Below are 25,814 nucleotides of genomic sequence, written 5' to 3'. Positions count from 1 at the left end.
CTTCCTCCCCCCCAACAAACACTCTGTGAGGTGAGTGGGGCTGAGAGACTTCAGAGAAGTGGGACTGGCCCAAGGTCACTCAGCAGCTGCAGGTGGAGGAGCGGAGACGCGAACCCGATTCCCCAGATTACGAGTCCACCGCTCATAACCACTACACCACACTGGCTCTCTCTCTTTTGAGTGCAAAATCTGCTTGGTCCTATGCAAGTAGGGAATACTTCCACATTGGGAGATTTGAAACAGGAACTACTTTCAAACAATATGCCATTAAACCCTAAATTGATGGCAATGTTGTATTCATTACCTTTTGGACCACAGCCATATTGTCAGGTTTTTCTTACTGAAGGTTTTTTCTTACTGTCAGGTTTTCCTTACTTCTCATAGTTTTTTAAACCATCAATGCACCGAATACAAATTTATATTGCAAACTACAAGCATACTGTATGGAAAACAGTTTGGAATCACTAAAATGCGTCTCCTCAACCTAAGAGGCAATTTTAAGAAAAGCCATTGCACTGTGAGGTGTTAAGATGTCATGAGTATATCTTTATTGGTTTTTGCTTAAATATCATGCTTTAAAAGTAAATTGAGGGAGGGAGCAGGGAAGTCTGGACGTAGTTGGATATGACTGAGGAGTTGAGAGAAATCAATTGTCATATTCACATATCCTGTAGCAGTTCAAACACTAACCTGGAGGACACAGTAGCTTCCATTTTTCTTTTTGGATAGGATTTTGAGGGCTTCATCATCATAGCCAGGAGCCACAATCCCATCAGATACCTGTATGCACAACACATGTTTGCAATAGATTCCCTTTTTCTATTGGATGAGTCACATATCTTCGCGCTTATTAAGCAGAGGCTACTGGACCATGAAATCCCAAAACGTCACCCCTCCCAGCCTTCCGTACACTCATCTGCTCACTTAGGATTGCAGCCTCACCATGGAGTAATGCCTAATTTCTTTTATAATTTAGATACTCCATAGCATTGCAGAGCTTTTATGTTGGCTCGTCAAAGGCACCCCCCTCAGCTCTATTTGGTTGGAAGGTTTCAAAAGATCCCCTTCCAGAACAGATTCTGCCCCTGTATTAAGAAAATACCCGATAAAATACGTCACATAATCTTGGATTGCCCTCTTCTCGACACCCATCGCAGAGATCTCGTAGTGGCTCCCTTACAGCTCAAAATACCCACTTATAAAGAATCTATAATCCAATACCTGTTGAGGGATGATAATCCCGAAACTACCAAGATTGTTTCGGGTTATTTAGCTGAGATTTTTAAAACTAAATCCAAAGTTGTCTGATTTATTCAGTGGCGGCTAGCGAGCCTTTTATATATTGTATGTGTTTGGATTATTAATATATTTGGGTGACTTTGTATGATTTTATTGTTTAAACCTATGCCAATAAAGGTAAAAAAAAAAAGTTAAGCTACCCAAGAATGTCCAATATCTTATCAGCAAACTAAATTCTAAGGTAGTGTCAGTCCTATTGCAGCCAGAGCAGAACAGCCACAGATGAGAGGGAGGTGTCAGCGTGCTCAAGGGACCTTAAGGGAAAGCTGCCCAATAAGGAGTTAACCTTTTGAGTGGTCAATGAATCCTGTCTGACATTTGGGAGGGGAAAGTTCAGAAAACTGAACTGAACTGAATACTTTGGAAGACTACGTAACTGCTAGCTTGCTAGCACCCTGGACAGGATCCCTGCCACCACTACTGCAACTTTTTGTTGCAGGCTCCACTGGTAATTACAGAAGCCTAAATCCAAGCAGGCTAACTCTGCCCTGCAGGAAGGGCTGGAGCCTCGTTCTAACTGAACCTTTTTGGGGGGCAGAGAGACCGTCCATGGACTTGTTAGACGGCCTGCCTTTAAAACCAAACCAAACACAAAAACACAACTTAAAGCAAAAGCTCAGCTGGGGGGGGGGGGGAGAAATCTCAATTGGGATTTCCAGCTTGTATAACAACCTGTCAAACAGCCTTAGGTATCTCCCATGAAATATAAAACAGAAATTGATCAGGAAAAAAGGAATAAAAGTTAGGTATAACCCTATGTCCAAAGGCTTAGGAATATCAATTTAACAAAGGGCGGGGGTGGGGGTGGGGGAGAAAAGATCAGTTCAAGAATATGTTCTTTATTCTCCAAGAAGTGCACATAGTTAGGGGAAATGATTAGTACGGACTCCCTGTTGTTCCATCTCATCTGCTGCTTTATAAAAATCAAGGGGTCACAGGCTGAAACTGAATCCAAAAGTTTTAGGTGAAGGGTACAATTATGCTCTTGGGGGAAACTGGCAGCTGTGACCAGTTATTCTGGATCCATATTTCAGAACTGTGAAGAGAAGAGGGGATTTCTTTTTTTGCATTTTAATGGCGAATGGCAGGGGTTTAGTCAGGTATTGCTCTGGCTACAAAGGAGCAGCGTTCAGTGCTCAGCATGCCTGCGTTCTGATCAACAAAGCTTCCCTGTGCCTCTGTGTACTTTAGAAACTCCTTCCTCCCAGCCATTCCCTTGGACTCACTTCTGCCCTTCATTGCAACATGGCAAAACCCAGGCCTAAAGGCCTGGCCTTCCACGCACTACTAGGCTTGAGGGTTTCAAGACCAGGGCAGGTTCCCAGGGCAGCACAGGGATTAGTGAGGAGGACAGGGGGAGAACAACACCCATTACAAGTAAATTATATGCAACAAAATCACTACCAGCCACCTTATCCCTACCCACCATCTACTCTATGGTCATGCAGTGGTCAGGCCAACTCCAGCCATAGTGACCAGAGAGGTGCAGAATGCCACGGGGACTGACCTCTCTGGAAATAATCTTCGCTGTGGGGACGTCACAGATGTCAGAGAGAGCAATGAAGTCACCAAAAGACGACATCCTATCAGCACCTGGGGGAGAAAAGTAGAATTTTGCACCAGAAAGGTCACCTACCAGAGTCAGGGATCCCAGAATTTAGCTTCTTAAGTGTACAGCTCAATCCCAGGTGCATTTACTTTTGAGTAAGTCCCAATGCGTTCAGTGCTCCTTACTCCCTTGGGACTTCTGGCAGGTTTCTTCTTAACTGCAGCCCAAGTTACCCAGGGGGCAAGCAAGCTCAGTGTAGCAACTGAACATTTTCAACATCACAGTATTGATGTAGGTGGTTCGCTGCAGCATGAATAACCAAGTTGCCAAACCTGTGTGGTACTTGCCAAGCACCACAAGTTAACAAAATTGCTTAACTAGCAGAAGAATCCCTTCTCCATGGAGTTCTTCTGTCTGTTGCCAGGAGCCACAATGTGGGGGGAATGTCTAACCAGCCCGGGAGTTCTTCTGTCTGTTGCCAGGAGCCACAATGTGGGGGGAATGTCTAACCAGCCCGGGGCCATTTCCAACAGATGGGGCACCACTGCCCCACAATGTCATGCTATAAACAGGGAAAACAATAATTCTACACAGGGCAGTAAGATCAAAGGCACGGATGCAACCCTGATATGAAAACCCAGGCTGGATCTATACAGATATTAAAAACACTATTATCAAAAGCTATAGGGGGAAAACGCTCCCAAGGCAATCTGCCATTGACTTTGGATTCTGCTCTACAACGCCATCTGGTGTCACATTTTTATAACACATTTTAATGTTATACCGTACTTTTCGCTCCATAAGACACACTTTTTTCCTCTTAAAAACTAAGGGGAAATGTCTGTGTGTCTTATGGAGCGAATGTGTGGTCCCTAGGGCTGGGGGGGAGAAACGGACAGGCTCGCGCAGATGCCCCACGCTCCTGAGCAGCTCTGGGGTAGCCCACGAAGCCTCCATAGGGCAGCAGGATAAAGGCTCCCCGCTGCCCTGAGGAGGCTTCGTGGGCTACCCCAGAAGCCAGAACAGCTAGAGCAAGTGCTGCACAGTGCTCCCTCTAGCTGTTTTAGTTTCTGCCTTAGTGGTGCAAAGCCTCCGCTGCCCTGTGAGGCTTTGTGCGGCTATCCCTGGCTTTTGCGGGAGGTGGGGGATGGGACAAAGCGCGGCTCTATCCCTTCCCCCACCTCCCGGAAAAGCCCCGAAGAGCCGCGCTCCCTTTAAAGAGCTGCTCCTCGGGGAAAAGCCTGCAAGTGCCGCACACACGCTCCACGCGGCTTGTGAAAGGGAGTGCTGAGCAGAGCCTGTATGCATCCCAGGCTCTGCTCAGCACTCCCTTTAAATAATATTTTTTTTCTTAAATAATATTTTTTTTCTTAAATAATATTTGTTTTCCCCCTCTAAAAACTAGGTGTGCCTTATGGAGCAAAAAATACGGTAACTTGCCCTGAGTCCCCACTCACCTCTTGCTCGCGCGTATGCAGATGCCAAGGGTGTCAGGGTGTGGTGTATGTCGTGCACCATACAGACTTGAGCTTCCTGTTCACTGAGAGGTATGCCAACAGCTGCACCTGGTAGGCAAAAGAAGTAAAGGCAGGAAGAAGAGCTTTGTAAAAAAATAATAAATTATTATTATTACATCTGAAGGCAGCCCTGTTCAGGGAATTTTTTAATATTTAACGCTGTATTGTTTTTAATACTTGATTGGGAGCCGCCCAGAGTGGCTGGGGAGACTCAGCCAGATGGGCAGGGTATAAATAATAAATTATTATAAATTATTATTTGTTTCTCTACAGTGGCTGTGGCCAATGGGGGCTTTGCAGCCCAACATCTGGAAGGGCCACAGGCCTACAGATGCAGTACCATTTGTGTATGGCACTCCCCACCTGCAAATATCAGAACCTGAGCTTCAAATCGCAATTCCATTATTCAAACTACAAGAAAGAACAAAAAGACTTGGACTAAGCTATTTGAAACTGGAAAAGACTGCCTTGGAAGGTGGTGGATTATCCTCTCATAGAGGTTTTCAAGCAGGTGTTGGATGGTGACTTTTTGGAGAAGCTATAGCAGTAGATTTCCTGCATTGGTAAGGGGCTGAGGGACCTTTGAAGCCCCCTGCCAACTCTGCGCATACGCGCTACTCCGAGAAAGAGAAGTGCACAACAGAGCTCTAGTTCACCTTTCTGTTAAGCGCCTCAGCTCTTCTAGATAGGACATTAGTGCATCTCTGCAGATGTAACACAAGAAATACAGTCTCCTTTAACACAGAGCACAGCTGGAGAAAGCCAAGCAAGTTAACTGGGACGCATCCTTGGAAGTCAGAGTCTTACCTGCTGGACTGACATGTTTGAAGGAGGCTGCGGCTGGAATGCCCAAAGCCTGTTTGAGCTCCTTGACCAGCTGCCAGGCATTCAGAGCATCACACAGGTTTATAAACCCAGGAGAGCCATTCAGAACTGCAGGCAGAACATAAAAGTAAATTCAGTCATAAAGGCCATTCTTATGTAGGGGCACCAACAGCCAAAGCGGAAGGTGCCATTCAGTTTAGGAACAAAGTGTTATGAACCATTTCTCTTTGCTTTTAATCCTACCAATGGTAAACACAAGGGAAAAGAAAGGAAGGAAGGAAGGAAGGAAGGAAGGAAGGAAGGAAGGAAGGAAGGTAGGTCCCCCTCCACTTTTACATTAACAAGAGCAACGAACGAAACATCTGAGGGCTTGAAGAACTTGACAGCACTCCAACCACTAAAGCACACTGCCTCCATCAGTAGCATTACTGAGAGCCGGGTGAAATGTAGTGCCTAAGATTAGGAGGTATATCTTAGGTATGCCTAAGATTAGGAGGTATAGCTCCTAATCTCACCTCTTTTACCTGTTTTGAATGTACTGAATAAGTGTTGTTCTCTACAGTCTGTGATGTGGAAATATCAATTCTGACCTACCTGATAGTAGTTCTTGTAAAGATTACAGTAGAAATGTGTTCTGTATATTCAAAAGAACTGTTTCCTAGTACACAGGTCCCACTGTCAGAACTCTTGTTATAAAAAAAATCTGTTATCTGAACACAAAGGATTATGCCCAAACCTCACTACACTGATTCAGATATCCGAACAGCCAAAGTTTGCCCACTTCCTTGTTTGTTTGTTTTTTGCTGGTTGGCGGCAGCCATTGGGGCAGAAACCGTGGTGGGAGGGAGAGAGATCAGAGAAATCAAGGAGCAGTAGAAATCGGGCAGTTCAGTTTTTCCTTTGTATGACTTTTGCTGATTGGCTGCAGCAGTTTCAGGCAGAAATCATGGAGGAAGGGATGACAAATCACAGGTTATAGAAAATTTCCCATAGGAAATCATCAGTTTGCTATGCAAACATTCACTTAATGAACGATTCCCTGGGAACGCACTGTGTTCAGAAAGGAGGATCTGCGTGCATTGTTACAGTACCATTATAAGGTTATTCAGAACAGACTTACAAGGCATCCTACCTGAAAGAGGAAGCTTAGACCTCAATGTGTAGAGCTGAGCAGGAGTCTGGTGTGGATTCATGCCATACCTCAGGGGAAGTTGAGACACCCCTTTGCTGTACTGTTTCCTGAAGTAATCAGAGATGGCCATATCATACTGAGCCGTATGAGTGAAAGCCTGCAGAAAGAGCATTGAGACTAGTCAGTCACCAGCATACTTGAAAAGTTGTGGGAAAGCACCATGCACAGCCAGAAAGCTGACCTTCAGAGCCAGTTGCTGCCGAGTTTCCAAAGTCGTATCCTTAGCGCTGGACGCCTGCATTTCCTTTGCTATGGTGGGATAGTCCCCAGGATCACACACAACAGACACGCGAGCATGGTTCTTTGCAGCAGCCCTCAGCAAAGCAACACCTCCTGCAATTAAAAGGAAGCCAGGAAAACCATCACCATTCACCATTCACAGATTGGAAGCTTAAGGTCCTACCTTCAAAAACACCAAAAACACGCAACGCGCTGATCCATCCAGGGTCTGCCAGAACCCTCAGGGGAGGTGCCGGAACGAAGTTGAAAAAAAGCCCTGGTCCTCTGGATGTTGCCAGACTGCAAATTCCACCATTCCTGACCAGCAGCCATGCTGGCTGGGGATCATGGGTACTAGAGTCCAATGAAGTCTGAAGGCCCTCAGGCTCCCTAACCTTGCTATACAATATCTCAGACACACCAAATCTAGTCATCTCACATACAACTCATTTCCTCTCGCACACAGGGTTTGCAGGATTTATAGCATGTTTTACAGCCAGCCTTCCAACCACTCAACAGATTGTATGACAACCACTGGGTTGTATCCGATGCACCATATAGATGCAGTTCCACTATGATGGGATTTCTTTTTATTTCCCTCCCCTCCATGCTCCCTCCCCGCAAAATCTGCTGCAGAGGGTCCTTCAACCCCCTGGAGTCAACTTTGATGGGGGGGGACTGGAGGGGACAGGACAGGAGCCGAAGCCACACTGTGTGCATGGAAGTCCATTGAGTCAGCAAAGCTTCATCGTTGGGTAAGGTGGATAATGCAGCGGTTTCTGCACTGGCTTCTCAAAGTAAATTCATCATTTATGAAAATTTCTCTGGCGGAAAGAGAACCTTTAGAAAAATTCAGCTAATTACTACATACAAAATAGATTTTAAGGACCCTTTTTGTCCAAGGAACCATTTCCAATTCCGTTTCTGCTTGTCCAGGTCACAGAAAAGCCACCACGTGGCCAGAAATGCAGCGTTGCAAGACAAACATTGGGATACCCAGCGGTGGTGGGCTTGCACACATGCATCCCTTTCCACACCCCTCCCTGAAGTCTGTTTTCAAGGAAAAGATGAAGCAGTGACAGCCCCAAAGTTGCTGGCACAAAGTTGCAAGGCACAATCCATTCAAACCAATGTTCCTTTGACTTACCTATGTCAATCTGTTCAACTGCTTCTGGGATAGTTACACCTGGAGATGAGACTGTCTTGACAAAGGGGTAGAGGTTGCAAACTACAACTCTGGAAGGAAGAAGATTAAATGGCTTTAAATTGTTCATTTCAGACAGGCAACTGCAGAGCTATGGGGCTGATGCAGCCCACGGCACCTTGAAGCCAGCCCACACCTCCCCAAATTGGCCACAGCCGCCCACTTTAAAAGTGCGGGACATCCTGTTCATGCAAGTGGGAGCCCCGCTCTGCTAAGCCGAACTGCTGTGTGATATGTGTGCGTGTGATTCATAGGGGATGGCAGCTTAAGGAAGGGCTACCCCTCCCCTCCACACATGATCCCTGAGAATCAGACTCCTCCCCTGAACCCACCCATGCCAAGCTTTCTTGTGGAAAGGGGGAATTGTCAACAGGCAGGAAGGAATGAAAAGAGGGGATAAGAGGGTGGCAGAAATAAACAAGGGAGCAACTACAAGCTCTGGCTCTGCTGACTTGTGGCTCTGCCTCCACCGCCTGCAACACTGGTATGCAGTACCCCAGACATATCCTTCTGAGGGAAAATGTGGTCCTTGACTCCAGGAAGGATGGCAGCTATAATGCAGCAACATCTGTAGGGGGTGCAGTTCCCCATCCCTGCCCTAATGCAAAGCGATCATTTATCGGATCCCTGCTGAAGCAAAACAGAAACAAGACCCTGGCATGGGGCACTCAGGACAGCCACACCCCAGCAGCTGCTCTTCCAAAGGGCAGGTTCAAAAGGCAGGACGGGAGCAGCCTTTGCAACACTACCTGGCTCAATCTGGCAATCCAGAGTCAGGTCATCACCTTAAAGTTGTTTTCAGGTAGCCCACCAAATAAGAGGAGCGTGCATTTCATCCATACGGAACCCAGTTGAAAGGAAGCAGTGGGCAAACAGCAGAGGATCTACACTGCTGAGATTGTGACAGAATGAGAATTATGGACACAATCCACCCACTAGTTCCCACAGGAGATGGGGGAAAGAGCATTACACATATGCTTAATTCTCCTCTGAAATCAGTAAGAGGGACCAAATATTTTGGTTGGATTGTGCCCATATTGTCCTTTATTAGGTTAAAAAACCCAGTATCATTAAGGTGGTCCAGAAATATAAAACACTAAAAGTCATCTGTCCAGGTCACTGGGTGCTGATGGTACAGAATCCGGTGACCAGTTGCCAGACAGTGACCCATGTTACGCTTTCACTGTTCTTTACGCAAAACTGGCCAGTTAAGAACCACTTTTATTTAACTTTGATGCTTAACTTTCTGATTTCCATTTAATGAATAACTTCTGTTTGGCATCCAAAGTCACACTTTGCACCACTCCCACATCAAGTTGGCCAATCAAATGAAGCTGAAGAATTATTGCGCTGCCTCTAAGTTAAGGGATGGGGCAAGAGGCGCAAAACTGAAAGGGGGCGGGGGGGCGTGCACAAACCAAGTCTTCAGCCCCAGGGTCCTCAGCCTCTGGCCCTGAATTTATGCACTCTTACGTCTGAAGTTGACTTACATGTTGAAATCTAAACAGTACTGTGTAAATCTCAAAAGGGCATGTTTGCCAGTGTTTCAAAATTAAAACAATGAATAGAAGTATAGAGCCTTTAAGTCTCTTACACTATTTTTTTCCTCCCTTTTCCTTCGCTCCAAAAATGATGACAATGACACCATCTCACAAAATTTATGCATCTGATCTATTTTTTACTCTAACACACAGATAAAGGCTTGTTTATGGAGCAGAAGCCCTGGTGTCTACGGCAAATGAACATTTGATTGGTTGCAGGTTTATGTCATGATTATTCATTAACTCACAGTGACCCTTTAAACATTTTACCTTACAAGACTGAAATCCAATTTATCCATGTCAGCTTTATCTTGTGGGATGTCCCGAGCCAGAATACCTAATGGAGGGAGGGGGGATAAAAGAATTAGAGAAAGGAGTAGGAAAACCAATGTATGATTAGCTAAGGCTGAGAATGCCAGATTCTCCTGTAGAGATTTCATAACTGAGATAAGTGCCAACTACTTTCCTAGTTACTCAAATATTACTCATGAACATCCCAGTTAAGTCTTAGCATATAGCTATCGAAGTTGAGACAGCATGAGCCAAAGTATTTTTAAATCTAAGTGAGACCCACTATGTGTACTGGGCTTATTCCTACCCAGGTCTATAAAGTGTTGAAGCCTTAAGTCTCAAAGGCACCTACTTGACTCAGACTTTGAATTGCTCTTACAGCACAAGCCTATTCAAGCCTACTCAGACCCAGCAGGTTCAATGGAATACTCCCCAGTAACTGTGCACAGGAATGGAGCTTTAGAAAAAGTTCCCTCTGCATTTTTTAAGGCTTCCAAATTATGACAGAATACTGGCCTACGTTTCTAGCAGTATTTGACATGCCATTGTTTTTTGGATTTCTAAACCAACATATTTTCACAACGCCAAGTTTTTCAAAAGGAGGGGGAAGGGAATCCCTCATGTCATCAAGCTCATGTTATAGGAAAGTGGCTGAGCTATGTATAAAGACAAATGACATAGTACTGCCCTGTGGGGACTATATAACTTCAGAACGCAGGTGAGAATCACATAAATGAAAGCTCACATATGCTTAAAACAAAAAACAAAAACCTGACACCCAGAAAACTCAGCCTAGCCTTTCCCTAATATGCCAATTCCCAACATTCTACCTTTGCAGAAGAAGGCAGTTTATGACTGGGAAGGGAGACTTAAATATGTAGTTTCTTAAATGCATTTTGGTGCGACACCACTATTCTGAGAGAACTGTACTACATGACCCCTTCCAACTCTTAATTCAGCTGTAAGGAGCCACAAAACTTTTGACTTTATGCTTCTAAAATGAACACTCAGTCTTTTTAAGGAGTTGTAAACAAGGAACCACAAACATATAATCACTGTGGAAAACTTACATAGGCTACAGTGGTACCTCGGATTAAGAACAGCCCTGTTAACAAACTATTTGGTTTACGAACTCCACAAAACTGGAAGTAGTGTCCTGGTTTGCGAACTTTACCTCGGTCTTCGAACGGAAGCCGAACTGTGGAAGGGCACCGGCGGCGGGAGGCCTCATTAGGGAAAGCGCACCTTGGTTCAAGAACGGTTTTGGTTTAAGAGTGGACTTCTGGAACGGATTAAGTTCGTAAACTGAGGTACCACTGTAGTCAGAATCATGGGCCGTAATAAGGCTCACAGATTATCCTCCAGGAAGATGCACAGTATTTAGGACCAATTCCAGTTTCTACACACACACACACACACACACACACACACACACACAATACTGGATCTCAGGGAGAGGGGCAGCACCCTATATTTCTACGGGGAAGGAATTATTCTGTGAAGACGCATTCAGGGATGCAGGTCCTCATACAGAGCTTGGAGCAAAACAGGCCAGACCAAGCGCATCACTTCTGTGAGAGGAAAGCTTGATAATGGGGTAAGCAGCCTCTTTTCTGGCAATGAGTAATCTATTGAGATTGCATGCTGAAGTGGCCAGAGCCAATGATGGGAGGAGCCAGAAGCAAAAGCCTTGACTAATCTGGAATAAGTGTTCTCAGGGATGGCATAAAGTAAGATCAGAGGCCACAAATCACTCCCACCCCCCACCCCCCCGCCATGATTTGGACGATGTGCAACTTCAGCAGATCCACCTTTCCCCAGATGCCACACAAATTCCATAAAATACAGCCAACAGAAGCACGTTAGGACCAAGCTACCTGCGTGGACAGCAGGATGAAGGGTCTTCACACGCCCGCCCAACATTTCTGGAAAGCCAGTGAGATCAGAAACATCTCTGTGCAAAGGGGGAGGGGAGGAGAGCAATAGAGAAAGAGAAGAAAGTCAGAAGTCAGTTACTTGATTTCTATAGTACTCCTTCGGTGCAATAAACTGTTTGACTAAAAGACCAATCTGCCAATAGAGATGGTATAATAGGTATTTGGTTAATATGAAACACATGGTAGAAGATTCTTTTCATCTCTTCTTCTCTCCATTAAATAACACTTTTAATGTATCTGTTCTAATGAACATTCAAAAATTGGTGAATGTAAAAAATTATTTCATGAATGTTGACAATCCAATAAGAAAGTCTATTCTGTCTATGTCTGAAAATTTAGCAGCAACCATTGCCTAAATGAATGTCAAAAAGTCAAGAAGCACATGCTTATTTTCACAAAATGCAACAGGGATTGCTAGCACTGACCATGTGGATACCCACTGAATTCTGGGCAGTCACTGTAGCGTATATATAAATTGGCTTGGCCAGCCTTGTTTGGCCTGACAATGATGCTGTGATAAATCACTACTTTAAATGTACAGGTGGGAATATGGAAGCTGAAAGAGGATTATTTACTCAGTGTCACCCAACGTTTCCAAGCTAGAATTTGAACAAACTCTTCTGAATATAAGCAAAGTACCTCCTTAGCCACAGGTTCTCTGTACAGTCATGATAATGTCTTGGGTATAAAATAAAAAGAGTTCTTGTAGTAAAATCTCTGAGCTCCTAGAAATAGAGCTCCTCTTAATCTAAACAATGTATGATTTTCCAAGGTAAAGGCAAAATTTAGTATTTTTTTACCCAACTTCTTTGCAGCCAGTCATGAAAACCCCCAAACCCAAGTCTGCATTTAGAGCTAGATACATCAGCTACCCATAGCAACTTGACAGCTTCCTCACCCCTCTGTGAAATACTGGCCGACACCACAAGGTTGGTGGGAAGATAAATTGAAATTTACTGGAAATTTAGGAGAACAAAAATGCATCAAGGGGCAAATTGATAAGGAGTTGAGCCCATGCTGCACAGCTCCACACTCTTCAGCAGACTACGGTTACACCACTGTTCACCTTTCTTTTTAAGAAATACTACATACTTTGCATGGTACAACAGGATGACCAAAAATCAGTAAAGACTGGAGTTGGAAAATATGAATTTTTTGCCCAGGGAAATGTCCATGGGAGGCACGTGTTGCCTCCTCTTGGACTAATCCTTTATCATGGTCTTGAATGGGTATTTTGTTTAATGCTTGCCTATCTTAATGGATTTCCTTCTCTTAATGGCACACAGCCTCAAACAGATGACAGATTACATGAAAGGGGACAGAAAGGCTTTCAACTGCTCATTTCAGAAAGCCTTTCTAGACATCGAAAAAGCATTAGTTCCCTTTCACATGACCACAGCCAAATAATGCATTCCCTTTCCTCTAATTAAAGTAAATTTCACCGGGAAAGGCTACTGAGCAAAGAATTTAAAGGATTCTAAACTCAAGACAACATTACACTCTCTCCCCCCACTTTAAAGTCCATCTTCAGAAAGAAAAGCAACCTTGTCTTGTACCTTGGAAGTCAAACAGCTTAGTTCCTGAACATTTTCCTTCCCGAACGCCGCAAACCGGGAAATGACTATTCCGGTTTGCAAACTATTTTTGGAAGCCGAATGTCCAACAGGGCTTCCGTGTCTTCTGATTGGCTTCCTGCAGCCAATCAGAAGTCATGCTTTGGTTTTTGAGCTTTTTGGAAGTTGAACAGACTTCCGGAACTAGGCGGCGCATCGGAAGATGGCTGACAATAACATCTCTCCGACCCACACGAGGTAATTTGGAGGCCATGATGGGGGTAATTAGCCTCCTTAACCCCCCCAGGATTGTGGGGGGGACGGCCCTTGCCTGCTGTGCCCTATACCACCCCCCGAATTTGTGGAGGTGGGGGCACTAGGCACAAAGCCCTCCTGTGGGATTCCGGCACTCCTGGACGCCGTCCCTGATTTGCGCCGCTAGTTGCAAGCATCTTCAAAAGAAACAATTTGGACGAGATAAATTGCACATGCTTCAAGGAAAAAGGGGAGTAAAGACTGCTGACAGAAGAGATCTCTGATAACAAGACAAGAATAAAATATGAGAAGATACGTCAAGATACGGTATGACTCAGGGGGGAGGGGGGAAAAACCTGCCTTCCTTTTTTTTTATGTGATTTAACAAGAATCCCCTCCCCTAATTAGTCAGAAACTAAGGACTTAAGCTGTGGATTTAAGGCTGTGTGGAGATAAACTTTCGAACCAAAGCAATGTTTCAAGATGAAGCTGGAAAGCTAAGAGTTTTGGAATGACGCAGTTAAAAATGCCGTCGCTATTTTGGGAGGCATTGTTGGAGCTCTTGGGTCTGGGAGGAGAAAGACAGAAATAGAGTTGTTTACATATCGTGGATCAACTTCTCGGTGGGACTTAAGAGCGACAAATGCCAAATTTATGATGGAAAGAGCGATGTTATCTACGAAGGAGATATATGGAAACCATCTGGACTTAGTGGAGGAACGGGAAATCCACACAGGATTATTATTTTGCTTATCGGCTTAAGGAGACTAACAGAAGAGATCGTAAAGGAAAAATAGAAATTATATGAACAAGATATGATGTGGAAACACCAAGATAAGACTGGATAAAATTATGAATTTTGTTTGGACTGATTGGGACTGATTTGGACATTAACGCAGTAATAAGATGATGATCTGAATCCCCCTTTGGATCTTGAAGTATGGGTTCCCCCAACAAAATTTAAAAATTTGGCTTTGTAATTTGGAATTTATGTGATGTGATTTAATTTGATGTGATTGGCCAGTTAATAAAAATTAATTAAAAAAAAAAAAACAGACTTCCGGAACGGATTTCAAAGAAGCCATTTTTATGTAGAGACAAACCACACCTTTAGAAATTTGGGTGGAGAGCTCAGTGGTATAGTCCATGTTTTGCCCAGAGAAGATGGTTATGAGGACAAAATGGGAAGGGAGAGAATGACATACACCACCATGAAGGAAAGGCAGAACATACATGCCATCATATGTAAATAAATGTAAACATGGAACCTCTCATCCCTCCCCCATGAACATTTCTTCAAAGTCTTGTACTGGCCTCCTTTTTCACATTCCCCCACATGAATACTTGCAGGATACAAGAAACCTAGGCAAAAATGTGCGCACAACACTAATTTGCAGGTCCTTTGAATCAATATAGTCTACTCTGAGTGGCAGCACCGTCGCCAGGGTTTCAGGCAGGGAACATTCCCTGCCCTGGCTGGAGATCCTGGGGCTGGAACCTGGGATCTTCTTTATGCAAAGCGGGTGTTGTGATGCTGAGCTAAGGATTTCTGTTCAAGCTGTGACAGAAGTCCAATGTGAGAAAAATCCCAGAGAACAGGGACAGCACACAGCAAAGGAAATTAAGTTATCATCTAGGATCTGTCAGCTCAATATGCAGAGATTTACTTAAATTTGCTTACTCTCTGGTTTGAACTGACTACAGTCTGCCACTTCACCCAAGCTGGCAAACTAACAGAAAATGATGGATTTATGCAAACTAGCACGTAACTAAGAAAGGAGTGGATGAAGGGATTGCACAAGAAACACAGAATCACAGAGCTCGTTTCTATGAAACAAATCCATGGTTTGACATTAAGAAGTGAAGTGGCAAACCCAATCTCAAGTTTGCAATGCAGAAGCAGGCAATGCCAATTACTCTGAAACACTTCATCTGGGGCATGAATCTGTGAACCTTCAAACAGCTTTTACCTGACGTTCAGGCCTGCATCCCGAAGGGTTTTTGCGGTTCCTCCAGAAGCGACCAAACCCAAACCCAAGGAACTGAGACATTTTGCAAATTCCACTAGGCCGGTCTTGTCTGAGACACTGAATAAAGCTAGAAGGAAAGCAAAAGATAATCAACATTTTTAAAAAGACTGCTAGCATGTAGCAGAACCCCCAAATACACAATGAGTCACTTGTATTTCCTTGTACGCAGCTCGGGGAGTCAAGCATGCATAATAAGGCTGCAGTCGTGTGCACTCTTAACTTGGGAAGCAGACAGCAGAAATTTTCTAAATAGGTATGTTTAGGATTCAAAGTGCAAGGTTGCAATCCTAAACACATTTATATGGAATAATTTATAGCCAGCCAGTGTGGTTGGTGGTGGGAGGCCTGAGAAATCAGGGTTCCAGCTGGCATTCAGCCATGATGCTCACTGGGCTCCCTTGCGCCAGGGTTGCTGCGAAGATAAAAATGGGGAGAGGAAAAACCAGGCAGGCCGCCTTGAGCTCCTTGGAGGAAAGATAGGATATAAATGTAAGCTGCAGTCACATAAATGGACTTGCCTTCCGACTAAATGCCTTTAGGTTCATGGTGCAAGGCCTTTTTAAGCTGCTGAAGAACCTCCAGGGGGCAAAAGACAGCCCTCACTCAGAAGCACGGCTCCTAGAAAGTTTGAGTCTTCTGTTTCCATTTTAAAATTAAACAACAAAAGGTGGGGAATCTGATCACAGATCTCACATATCATGTGTGGCTCAGCCCCAAGGAAGAAGGCAGGATGCTGAAGCCCATTTTCACACTCCTTATCAAAGGTTCACACATACACAAAGCACCTCTTCAAGGTCAAGGCACAGAGAGCGCATGCAAGCACAGCGCACTGGAGCCGCCCTGTCACAGAATCATGGAATTGTAGCTGGAAGGCACCCTGAAGATCATCTAGTCCAGAGCTCTCCAAACTTTTCATGTTGGTGACACATTCTTTAGACATGCATCATTTCACGACACAGGAATTCAGTTTTACTCGCAAACTGGAGGTGAAACTAACCCCTTTCCAGCCCTCGGAGGAGCACGGAGAGCGTTGGTGCAACACACCTACGCACTGCAGCCGACACACTAATGTGCCGAGTTTGGAAAGCGCTGATCTAGTCCAACCCCTTGAATGCAGGACTAGGCACCTGTTCCACACAGGGATCAAACCTGCAATCTTGGCATTATCAGCAACACACTATTTCTTTCTTACCATTTTCTTACAATGTCTTGTATTGTCTGTCCAGAAACGTAACTGGCACAAGTTTTCAGAAGCAAAACGATGGGAAACACTGATTTGTTTTATTTAATTATTTTATTTTATTTATGCCATCCCTACACAAGAAGTTTCTTCAGTGATGACTCCTTCGTTATTTTGCACATTTGCAACTTAGGCTCCAAAGCGTTGCACTTTCTAGGCAATTCCCCCCTCCCCAACTTTTTGCCTACAGCTTGGTGGCACAGTCCAGAAACAGTTTTACCACACAAGAACAAAGGAGGATCCTGCTGGATCAGGCCAGGAGCCCATCTAGTCCGGCATCCTGTCCCACGGGGCCAACCAGAGGTGCCCTCTTCTCCATGAATTTGTCTAATGGTCTTTTAAAACCACCCAAACTGGTGACAGTCGCCGTCTCTTGCAGGAGTGAGTTCCATAGATTGCGCACTGTGCGAAGGAGGACCGCCTTTTATCTGTCATAAATCGTCCAACATTCTCCTTTGTCAGCAACTTCTACTGCTATGAGAGAGGGGGCAACATTTTCCCCCTATCCCAGGAATCAGCAAACTTTTTCAGCAGGTGGCCAGCCCACTGTCCCTCAGACCTTGTGGGGGGCCAGACTATACTTTGGGGGGAGGGAATGAACGAATTCCTATGCCCCACAAATAAGCCAGAGATGCGTTTTAAATAAAAGGACGCATTCTACTCATGTAGAAACACGCTGATTCCCGGACTGTCTGTGGGCCGGATTGAGAAGGCGATTGGGCCGGATCTGGCCCCTGGGCCTTAGTTTGCTTCCCCATGCCCTATCCACTTTCTCCACCCTAAGAGTATTTTTACAAGCTTCTATCAGCAGGGCTGGTCACCTGACCCCCAAATGGCAGGGAAGAAGGGGTGAGGAGGGGGGTGGGACTGGGAGAAGGACTGACCCTGGGATCTGCTGCCCGAGGCAGTGTCTCACCTTGCCTCCTGGGTGGGCTGGCCCTGCTAAAACGGCCCAAATGCTGCAATCTTTTTTCATAGGGGGTGAAGTTGCTCCATCTCCCTGATACTTTGGTCCTGAGCCTTTGGCAACTCTTACCCTAACCCTGGATTCTGCAGCAGAGACGAAAACTTTAACTCTTCCAGCCACGCCACCTTTAGATATATATTTCTTAAAAACACGGCTGCCGGGGCTCTGCCCTAAATCTGGCTCCCTCCGACCCGGACGAGGTTAGGATGTGCAACCCCGAGCCGCCCTCCGCCGAAGGAGCCAGGCGCCCCTCGCGGGCTTCCCTCCCCGCCTCGCCCGCAGCTGCCGCCCAACTTGCAGAAGCGCCCGGGGCTCCCCGTCCCGCAGCCCGAGAGAGCGCAGCGCAAAGGCCCCTTCGCCCCCTTCGCCCCTTACCCAGCTGCTGCCTTGAAGCCATGTTCGCTGCCCTCCGAGGCGCCGCGGGAGAAGGCTCGGCCCCACCTGGGGGGAAGCGTAAATGGGGCTGGAGGGGGGTGGGCCCAAAGGGGGGAGGGCTCAAGGGGTGCATGCCGGGAAGCGGGGCCGGGCGGGCTCGCCTCCTGCCGAGGAAGGGCCGGTCCTGCAAGCGCCAAGGAAGGGGGGGCGCGGGGTGCCTGAGCTCCTTCTCCGCGGGTTGCATTGGGCACAACCCTCCGTATCTAGATAGAAGTGAAGCGCGTAGCCAAACTTAAAAGGGCGGGCAAGAAGCAGGCAAACCCCCCCCCCCCGAGTTCACAACCGCGCCCGCGGCGGGGATCCTCGCGGCTCAGGCGACCCCCGCGAGCGCGCGGCCGAAGTGCCTGCCCTGTTGCGGGGGGGGGGGGGAGCTTTGCGCGTGAACAGCGAGTGGGGGGGGGGGGCAGCGGGGCGCCAGGCGCACTCCGGCTTGCTCTCCAGAAGGCGCGCGGGCACTTTCTGCCGCGAGGCGGCTTCCTTTTCCTCCTGGGGAGGCGCCTAAGGAACGTAGAGCTAAAGGCAAGCTTCAACAAGGGGGCGGGGCTGGAGCCCCCCCGGATGCCAGAGGCGCCCTGAGCTCGCAGCGGAGTGGGGGCAAAACCAGCAGGGCTCTGGGGGAGGGAGCTCTGTAGTTTGTGTGTTGCGTGAAGAGGGAGGTTTTTTAAAAATCTGTCCTAAATCTTCCAACATTGCTTTGCTAACCCTAATTAAAGAAGGTGCAGTTATAGGGGCTGCATCTAAATTTCTGTCAACTGCCTCATTTGGCTTCAGCCCACCCATCATAATCCTCTCTTCACCTAAGAGAATATTGACTGAATGCCACACTCAGTATGCCATTTAAAAAACCGTAAGAGTCCAGTTAATATAAGAATATATTTACACGGCACCTTTTCTCCTGACAGAGACTGAAGGTGGCTTACAGGTAAAATAAGCAGTCAGTTCCCAAAATCCTGTTCCAAGGAAGTCCTCACCTGCTGGCGGAAGGCCAGTCTGGCTTCTCCAAGAAGGGAGCAGCCACCAAGAAGGCCCAGTTCTTGTTGCCTCAGAACCAATCACAGTTTGATGATCAGGTTGTGGTTCTTCTGGTCCTGGAAAGAGGAATGACTCTCTGGCCACAGGTCTGTGGGGCACAGATGGGGAACCTGTGGGGCCCTCCAGGTATTCATGGACTCCCAACTTACACCAGCCCCAGCCAGCAGGACTGGTGCTCAGGGATGTTGGAGTTGTATGTCATCTTGAGCTCCATGGAAGAAAAGTGGATAGATGTGTAGTGTAATATAATCTGGAGCATTGAAGGTTTCCCTGTGTCAAGGCGCAGAAAGCCACTAAGCAGCTTACATTTGCAGTTGCAGTGGCACTGCTCTGTCACTATATTACTATGACTAAACCACAATAGAAATTTAAGTGGAAAACTAATCCATCCTCAGCAAGGAAGTGGAGTTGCTTTTACAAATTTAAACTGAGCTGCCCAAGTTACTGACCCTGGAGCAAGATACAGGATGTGCAGCTGAGTAACCACTCTGGAGGCAGGGCTGGCCCAAGATACTTCGGCACTGAGATGAACCGTAAAAATGGCACTGCTCCTGCTAGGGGAGGGGGGTGAGGGAAGATCTACATCAGGAACAAGGGTGGGAGGAGACCAGCAGCACCTCCTGTTTGCCCAGAAGCCACAGTAGAGGTGGCCAGGGGGTGGGGGTGCTGAGGACGAGGCACATCCGGCCTTCAAGGAGCGCACCGCAACTGATAAACCACCATGGCGGCAGCAGCAAGTAGAGCATCCCTGGGAGGACAGATCTGCTGCCCTTGTGGCTCTTGCTGCCTGAGACGGTCGCCTCACCTTGCCTCATGGACGGGCAGTCCTGGTTAGAGGCATCCATAGAAGCCCAGTGCAGCCCTGTTTCGTGTGACTTTTGAGCCTGAAGAGGCCTGGAACCTGAAGGGTCAGAGCCCGTGCATCTTGTTATGTGCTCAGAAGTACACAGGCTGAACTGTGGGGTGATCACGTGCTTCTGCCAGTGAATTAGAGCTCTAAAAACAAAAGCTTATTCACAACTGCATTTGATTACTTCAGCTATCCTCCTAATTGGCCTTCACTGTAATCTTCCCTGAAATAAATGGAAATGTTTGAGGATTGCATGTTTAGTACAGTATTGCTGTCCCAGTTCATCTGGGGAAGGACGAGGCAGGCCTTGATTTTATGAGGAATGCCTGATGCATTTTGACCCTGACTTCACATAAACTCAGGAGGATACTAATGTATTTTTTCTTTTTGATACAGCAAAAACAGCTTGTGACCTGCCTCCTCTTTGCTCATTTAATGTTTTTCTGTTGCCAGGGATGGTTTTTTTGCTTTTGCATTTGCTGCATTAGACGAGCCCTGCTGGATCAGGCCAAAGGTCCATCTAATTCCACATTCTTTTCTCGCAGTGAGAAACCCCAAATCGGGACACAAGTGCAGCAACGCACTTCCCATTTGCAATTCCCAGCAACTGGCCTGCAGAGGCAAAACACAGCCATTGGGGTTAGCAGCCATTATAGCCTTACCTTTCTGGTCTAATCCTGATTTAAAGCCATCACTACTTGTGATACTGTTCTCTTTTAAATTATATTTGTTTGAGTGGCCAGATCTGGACTTCAGTCTGCCCAGTCCCTTAATCTCAGCCCCACAGTCCGCTTCACTTCTCGAGCTGCAAAGGCCTGTAGCCTGAGACCTTGCCCAGGTGCCATGATGTTTTTTGTTTCTTTGAGAAGCAGATTTAAATAATTGGGAGATGCTAACCCCTTACTATCTCAGCTTTAAACCTGGCTGCTATCCTTGTGTTTGAGTCAAGCGAAAGCATACAATTTATGGACATTGCCCTCTCCAAATAACAGGATAGATTAGAAAGAAAAAGGTCAGAGGCAATTGGAGAAATCAGTCATCCATGAGACAATAGGATTATAACCCAAACCTTTATTTTATTAGATTTCTTACCCACATTTCAACACAAGGCTCCAGAGCTGGTTGCAACAATAAAATGCACAGTTCTAAAACAAACAAAACGGGTACATTCATGAAACAAATGAACAGATAGTTAAACCAGGTCCATATCTCACTGTATACAAGTTGTACAAGTGACAATAAAGTATTTAAGTTCAATTTCAATTTTCAATTCAATATGTTTAACAATTAAAAACCATTCCACCTGCAAAAAATAACACATTTTTTACAACAACAACAAACCTGACATAAAAACAGTTAAAATAGTTCCGGTACAGAATCAGACTGGGATAAAGATCTCCATTTAAAATTTTCATTGAAAGAAAAACTCTCAGCAGGCACCAAAGAGACAAGAGGGACAGAACCTGTGTGCCATGTAATGGGAGGGAATTCCACCACATGAAAAAGCTGAATCCTCTATCATGAAGAGTGCACCTCCTGTTAAGATGCATCTGGAGGAGGTCCTCTCCTGTAGTGATGGATTAAGTATATAAGAAATGAGACAATCATTTAAGTGTCCTGGTCCCAAGCTAAATATCCCAGCACCTGGTACTATTTAGAGAACACCATCATATCTACGCACATGACAGCAAGCCAATAATGTATGCATAGAACACCCTTTGTGGCCTGCAACATGGCTCCTGTTTTTGGTCTCCACTGCTCCATGCACACGTCCCTAAATCAATCAATACATTTGACTTATTAGCAAGCGACTTTGGGAAGGACCAAAGTGTTGTGCCAGAGCACAGAATGGGTATGTCAAAGTTCTGGTGCTAAGTTGTGTGTGCTCCTTTTCCTTATAACGAGGTTGCAGGGGGCGTGGCACTGTTGGGTCAGCAATTTGATTATGTACTGCAATGACTTGGGCATTAAAGATTTTGGTAGAAAATGCAACATAAGTTCAAGTTCTCCATTGAGTGGGAGCCACAACAATTAATTTTAATACTAAGGAAAAACAATGGAGATGGGGAAGTCATATATATTGTTTGCAGATTGACAAGAACACCGCAGGATGCTGGAGTGGTTTCCATTCTGGACCTAGGATGAGTAAGACAACATTAACAATTTCCATTTCCACTGGAATACCCACTGCCAGGACAGTCTCCAACAGAGTACCACTGATGGAATGTGACCCTTGACAGAAGTACAAAGGTGTTCCCATTCCTGCTTTAAAGAGTAGATGAACACATAGTTGATGGAATACATGGACTGATTCTGGCAAATGATTAACATCAGTTGAGGAATTTGCTTCTTCCTCTAGGCCAAACACAACACAAAGAAATTCAGAGAAATAAAGAGAAACAGCTCACACAACTGTATGCAATTATATTAAACTTCCCAAAGACCAAAAATAAAAATAAGACATTTATATTCCAAGTGTCCCGTTTCTTTAAATACAGCTTTTACATTATGCATGCAATACCAAAATCATTTAAGTGCATAACAAGATGTCTCAAAGCCAAAGTTCCATCCAAATATTCATTTGTTCAATAAAGAATCTCCTTATTGTTAAAGGATAATCCACAGACTGGGAAAAACTGTCCGCATCTCTGGGAGTGTTGTAGCTTTGCTCTCCATCACTCAAACCACAGTGGCAGTGCCCCGGCTGTGTGGAATCCTAAGCAAATTTCCTTACAAAATGAGTAGAGTGCCTTTTCACTTTTATGGAGCTGACTTTTCTGTTTTAGCGTGTGTTTTGCTGTCATATCATCCCATTGCAGACTGACCAGAGGAAGACATTTGAAACAGAGATTTGCATCCAGCAATCTTGCTGAGGTTTTCACACAGCTGGGACACAGCTATATTTAAAGAAACATACACTTGGAGGAATATAAATGTCTTATTTTTATATTTGGTCATTGGGAAGTTCTATATAATTGCATACAGAGTTGTGTGAGCTGTGTTTATCTAGGCCAACAATTTGCTCTTTTTGAGGATGTGTAGCACGACCTGTGTTCAAGCCATGTTTGATGGCATGGATCCAATGAATTTGACTCTGGTTCACTGGTTAACCTGGTTCAGAAATTTTGATAGGATTAGGGTTGGGATTAGTGTTAGATTTAGGGATTGGGGTTTAGGGTTAGCAGTTTGGGTTAGGGCTAGGGGATGGGGCTTAGGGGTTGTGGTTTAGGGTTAAGGGTCTGGGTTAGAGGTTATAGGGTTAGTGGTTAGGATTAAGGTTAGTGGTAAAGGTTAGGGTTAAGGTTTGGAGGTTAGAGGGTTATGGGTTAGAGTTAGACTTTATATAACTCCTGACTGAGGAAAAACCTCAAAGTGGTTTATAAAAAAGGAAGGCAGCCTAAAATGTCTTATTTCCTTTTTTCTTTTTATTCATATTTTAAAACAGGAAAATTCAGACTGAGCTGCTGTTTGCAGTGAAGGTGCAGGATACAGGATTCCTTTATTTGTGTCCAAGGAAATGAAACATTCCACTCCACTGGAGACGCTTCCCTTTTTTAAAGCTCATTTTGTATTTTTTTTTTTAAATCAAGCAAATGGAAAAGCTGACGGTCAATCCCTTAGAGGGAGGTCTTACTTAAATCAACGTGAAATGCTTGCAAGTGGTGAGTGTTTAAGGCTGCTTGTCACATTCATTTCCTAAAAGAAGCAGGTAGTTTCATTTTTAAAACTGTAATAATAGAGCTTCAACACAAGAGTGTGCCCGTGCATTTGAAAGCTGAACTGATTTTCATTTTCAGGTTTCACCTACAAATCCAAGCAACATCAAAGCAGCTGGGATGCCTGCCCAGCCCAGCAATGTATCACAGATGAAAATGCATTGGCAATCTTGCAACACCTCCCTCTTCATAAGGAGGATCCCTGTGAACCCTCCTATTAGGACACATTGCTGAAGGCTTTTCTACTCTTTCGTGGCCATTGCCTCTGCAGTAGCCTGTCCTCTTCTGACTTAAAAGCCAAGAGGGTAATACAGCAGTTCCTTTTGCTAAAGACATACCAGAAAAACATAATTGGCTTGCAATGACTTTTTGACAATTAGAAAATATGCCTTTGTATGTGAAATGGCAGACTGTATGCTGCATGGTGCTTTGTGTGATGTGCCTGCATCTAAATGCATGTGCTCTAGACACAAGGAAGGGAGGAAGGGAAAGAGAAAATAATTCTAGAGACTCTGGATACAGCATATCTGCATTAATTCTCCATTGTTCATACCATGTACTCTAAATCACTGCCTTCTCACACTTATCCCTCCCTCCATATGGATTTCCTCACACTCACTCCTTTTTCAGTATCCCTGGTACAGTATTAGAAAATCTGGACTGAGGGAAGAGAAAGTGTAGGAAGGCAAGGAAGTAGCTCCTAAGAATGGTTGAAAGGCTTCCTATAGAAAAAGGCAACTGGGGAACCAGAACCTAAGGCTCTTGGTCATTGTTCTTAGTCACCTGTATGACCCTCATGCATGTAAATGAGCTCTAAATCCTTTCATTGGAGAGGAAGAGGGATGGTTGTAATTCTTTTTTTTCTTGTTGATGGAACAGGTGAGTGAGCATCTCAAGGCGATCAGCCAGGCCTCCATGCTCACAGCATAGCAGCAAGTGCAAGGCGATCATAAAAGCTGTCACCCATTATTGTTGACACCTGGCACCCGTCTGTCTTGAGAGACAATGGAGTGTGCCTCCAGGGATGAAGTCCAAGTGTTGGAGAATCACAGCACCCATTGTGACTGCAGAAACCGGTAACTTGCAACTGCTGCCTCCCACATTGTTTCTGCTGCTTTAGCAGAACTGAAGTAACCTCCTTGGACCACAAGCCTGGGCAGTGTGTCTGGAGGTCCTGCACTGCCCAGACGACAAGCTGAGCTGAGCTAAGATGGGGAAACTGAGGACTGCTTTTTACAAATAGCTGTAATTTCGAAAGACTTTTATGTAGCCACCATATGCTTAGCTGTCATGTGTTTCCACCTACAGACTCTTAGCCAACAGGTAGATGCTCACCCCACCCTTTCTAGTTTGTTTCCCAAACTGTTCTATAAGACGTTGCCTGAAAATCACAAGAAAAGATACCAGGGGAATTAATTAAATATGGTTTTTCACCTTTGGACCTTTTGAAAATATATCACGGTTTGAAAATCACATCCATAGAAGTCTGCAATTAAGTCCCATATAGATGATACATATTGGATGATACACCTCTGAGATGCATAGTACAGGTAACTTGCAACTTACCTACGTTTATCTTGCGTGTGTTCAGCTTTACATGCTTGGCAAATAAGGCAACTGTCTTATTGCCTTTTAAAAAAGCCCTGTAAAGGCAGATATTTTTTCTGGAACAGGGATTTAGCAAATTTCTAAAGTTCTGATCATTTCCCTCTTTTTGTAATATGCCAATACACCTAGGTCTCATGCTCAGGTTCTGCAGTTCTCCTAGTATCAGGCTGATGTTTGAGATCAGGCAACTTTAAGAAGAGGAAAAAGGAGGCAGGACAAAGGAGCTTTGGTAAGTGGCAAGTTCATTAGCATTTGATATCTGACTGTGTAAATTCCATAAACATGTAACTTAAGAAGATTAAAACCCGGAGCAGAAAGAGCTACAACTTACTGTATTATAACTAATTCCCTTTGTGTGTCCAGGGCTTTGAAATGTTAATAAACCTGTTGCATAGAACAGTTCTGCTCGCTGCCTTGACTCATCTCACAATTACCTAGTTTTTCCTCATACTATGTCTAAAAGAGATAGAAATAAACCTCTGATCCAATGTTTGAAATGACTTGCAGGCACGACATGTTGTCTGTATGATTTGCTGCAGGGATGGGGAATCTGT

The 25,814-nt window shown here is 45.1% G+C and overlaps 1 protein-coding gene across 1 annotated transcript in view; it reads right to left on the bottom strand.

Moving 5' to 3' along the window:
• The window catches only part of ATIC (5-aminoimidazole-4-carboxamide ribonucleotide formyltransferase/IMP cyclohydrolase), a 32,182-nt gene extending 13,945 nt beyond the window's left edge, over positions 1 to 18,237 (bottom strand). Inside the window, exons 1-11 of the mRNA XM_083629740.1 lie at positions 17,995 to 18,237; positions 15,353 to 15,479; positions 11,515 to 11,591; positions 9,617 to 9,683; positions 7,749 to 7,837; positions 6,564 to 6,715; positions 6,323 to 6,479; positions 5,173 to 5,298; positions 4,306 to 4,413; positions 2,807 to 2,892; positions 691 to 780 (exon numbers count right to left, since the gene is read on the bottom strand). Of these exons, the coding sequence (XP_083485866.1) occupies positions 691 to 780; positions 2,807 to 2,892; positions 4,306 to 4,413; positions 5,173 to 5,298; positions 6,323 to 6,479; positions 6,564 to 6,715; positions 7,749 to 7,837; positions 9,617 to 9,683; positions 11,515 to 11,591; positions 15,353 to 15,479; positions 17,995 to 18,127 (1,212 nt within the window). The 5' untranslated portion in view covers positions 18,128 to 18,237. The remainder of the gene's footprint in view (positions 1 to 690; positions 781 to 2,806; positions 2,893 to 4,305; positions 4,414 to 5,172; positions 5,299 to 6,322; positions 6,480 to 6,563; positions 6,716 to 7,748; positions 7,838 to 9,616; positions 9,684 to 11,514; positions 11,592 to 15,352; positions 15,480 to 17,994) is intronic.
• Positions 18,238 to 25,814: the final 7,577 nt, after the last annotated feature.

Source organism: Podarcis filfolensis (assembly GCF_964270895.1).
Source record: "Podarcis filfolensis genome assembly, chromosome: 1".
NCBI lineage: Eukaryota > Metazoa > Chordata > Lepidosauria > Squamata > Lacertidae > Podarcis > Podarcis filfolensis.
Note: the sequence above shows the minus strand (reverse complement) of the source record. Positions and strands in the feature narration are given on the sequence as shown.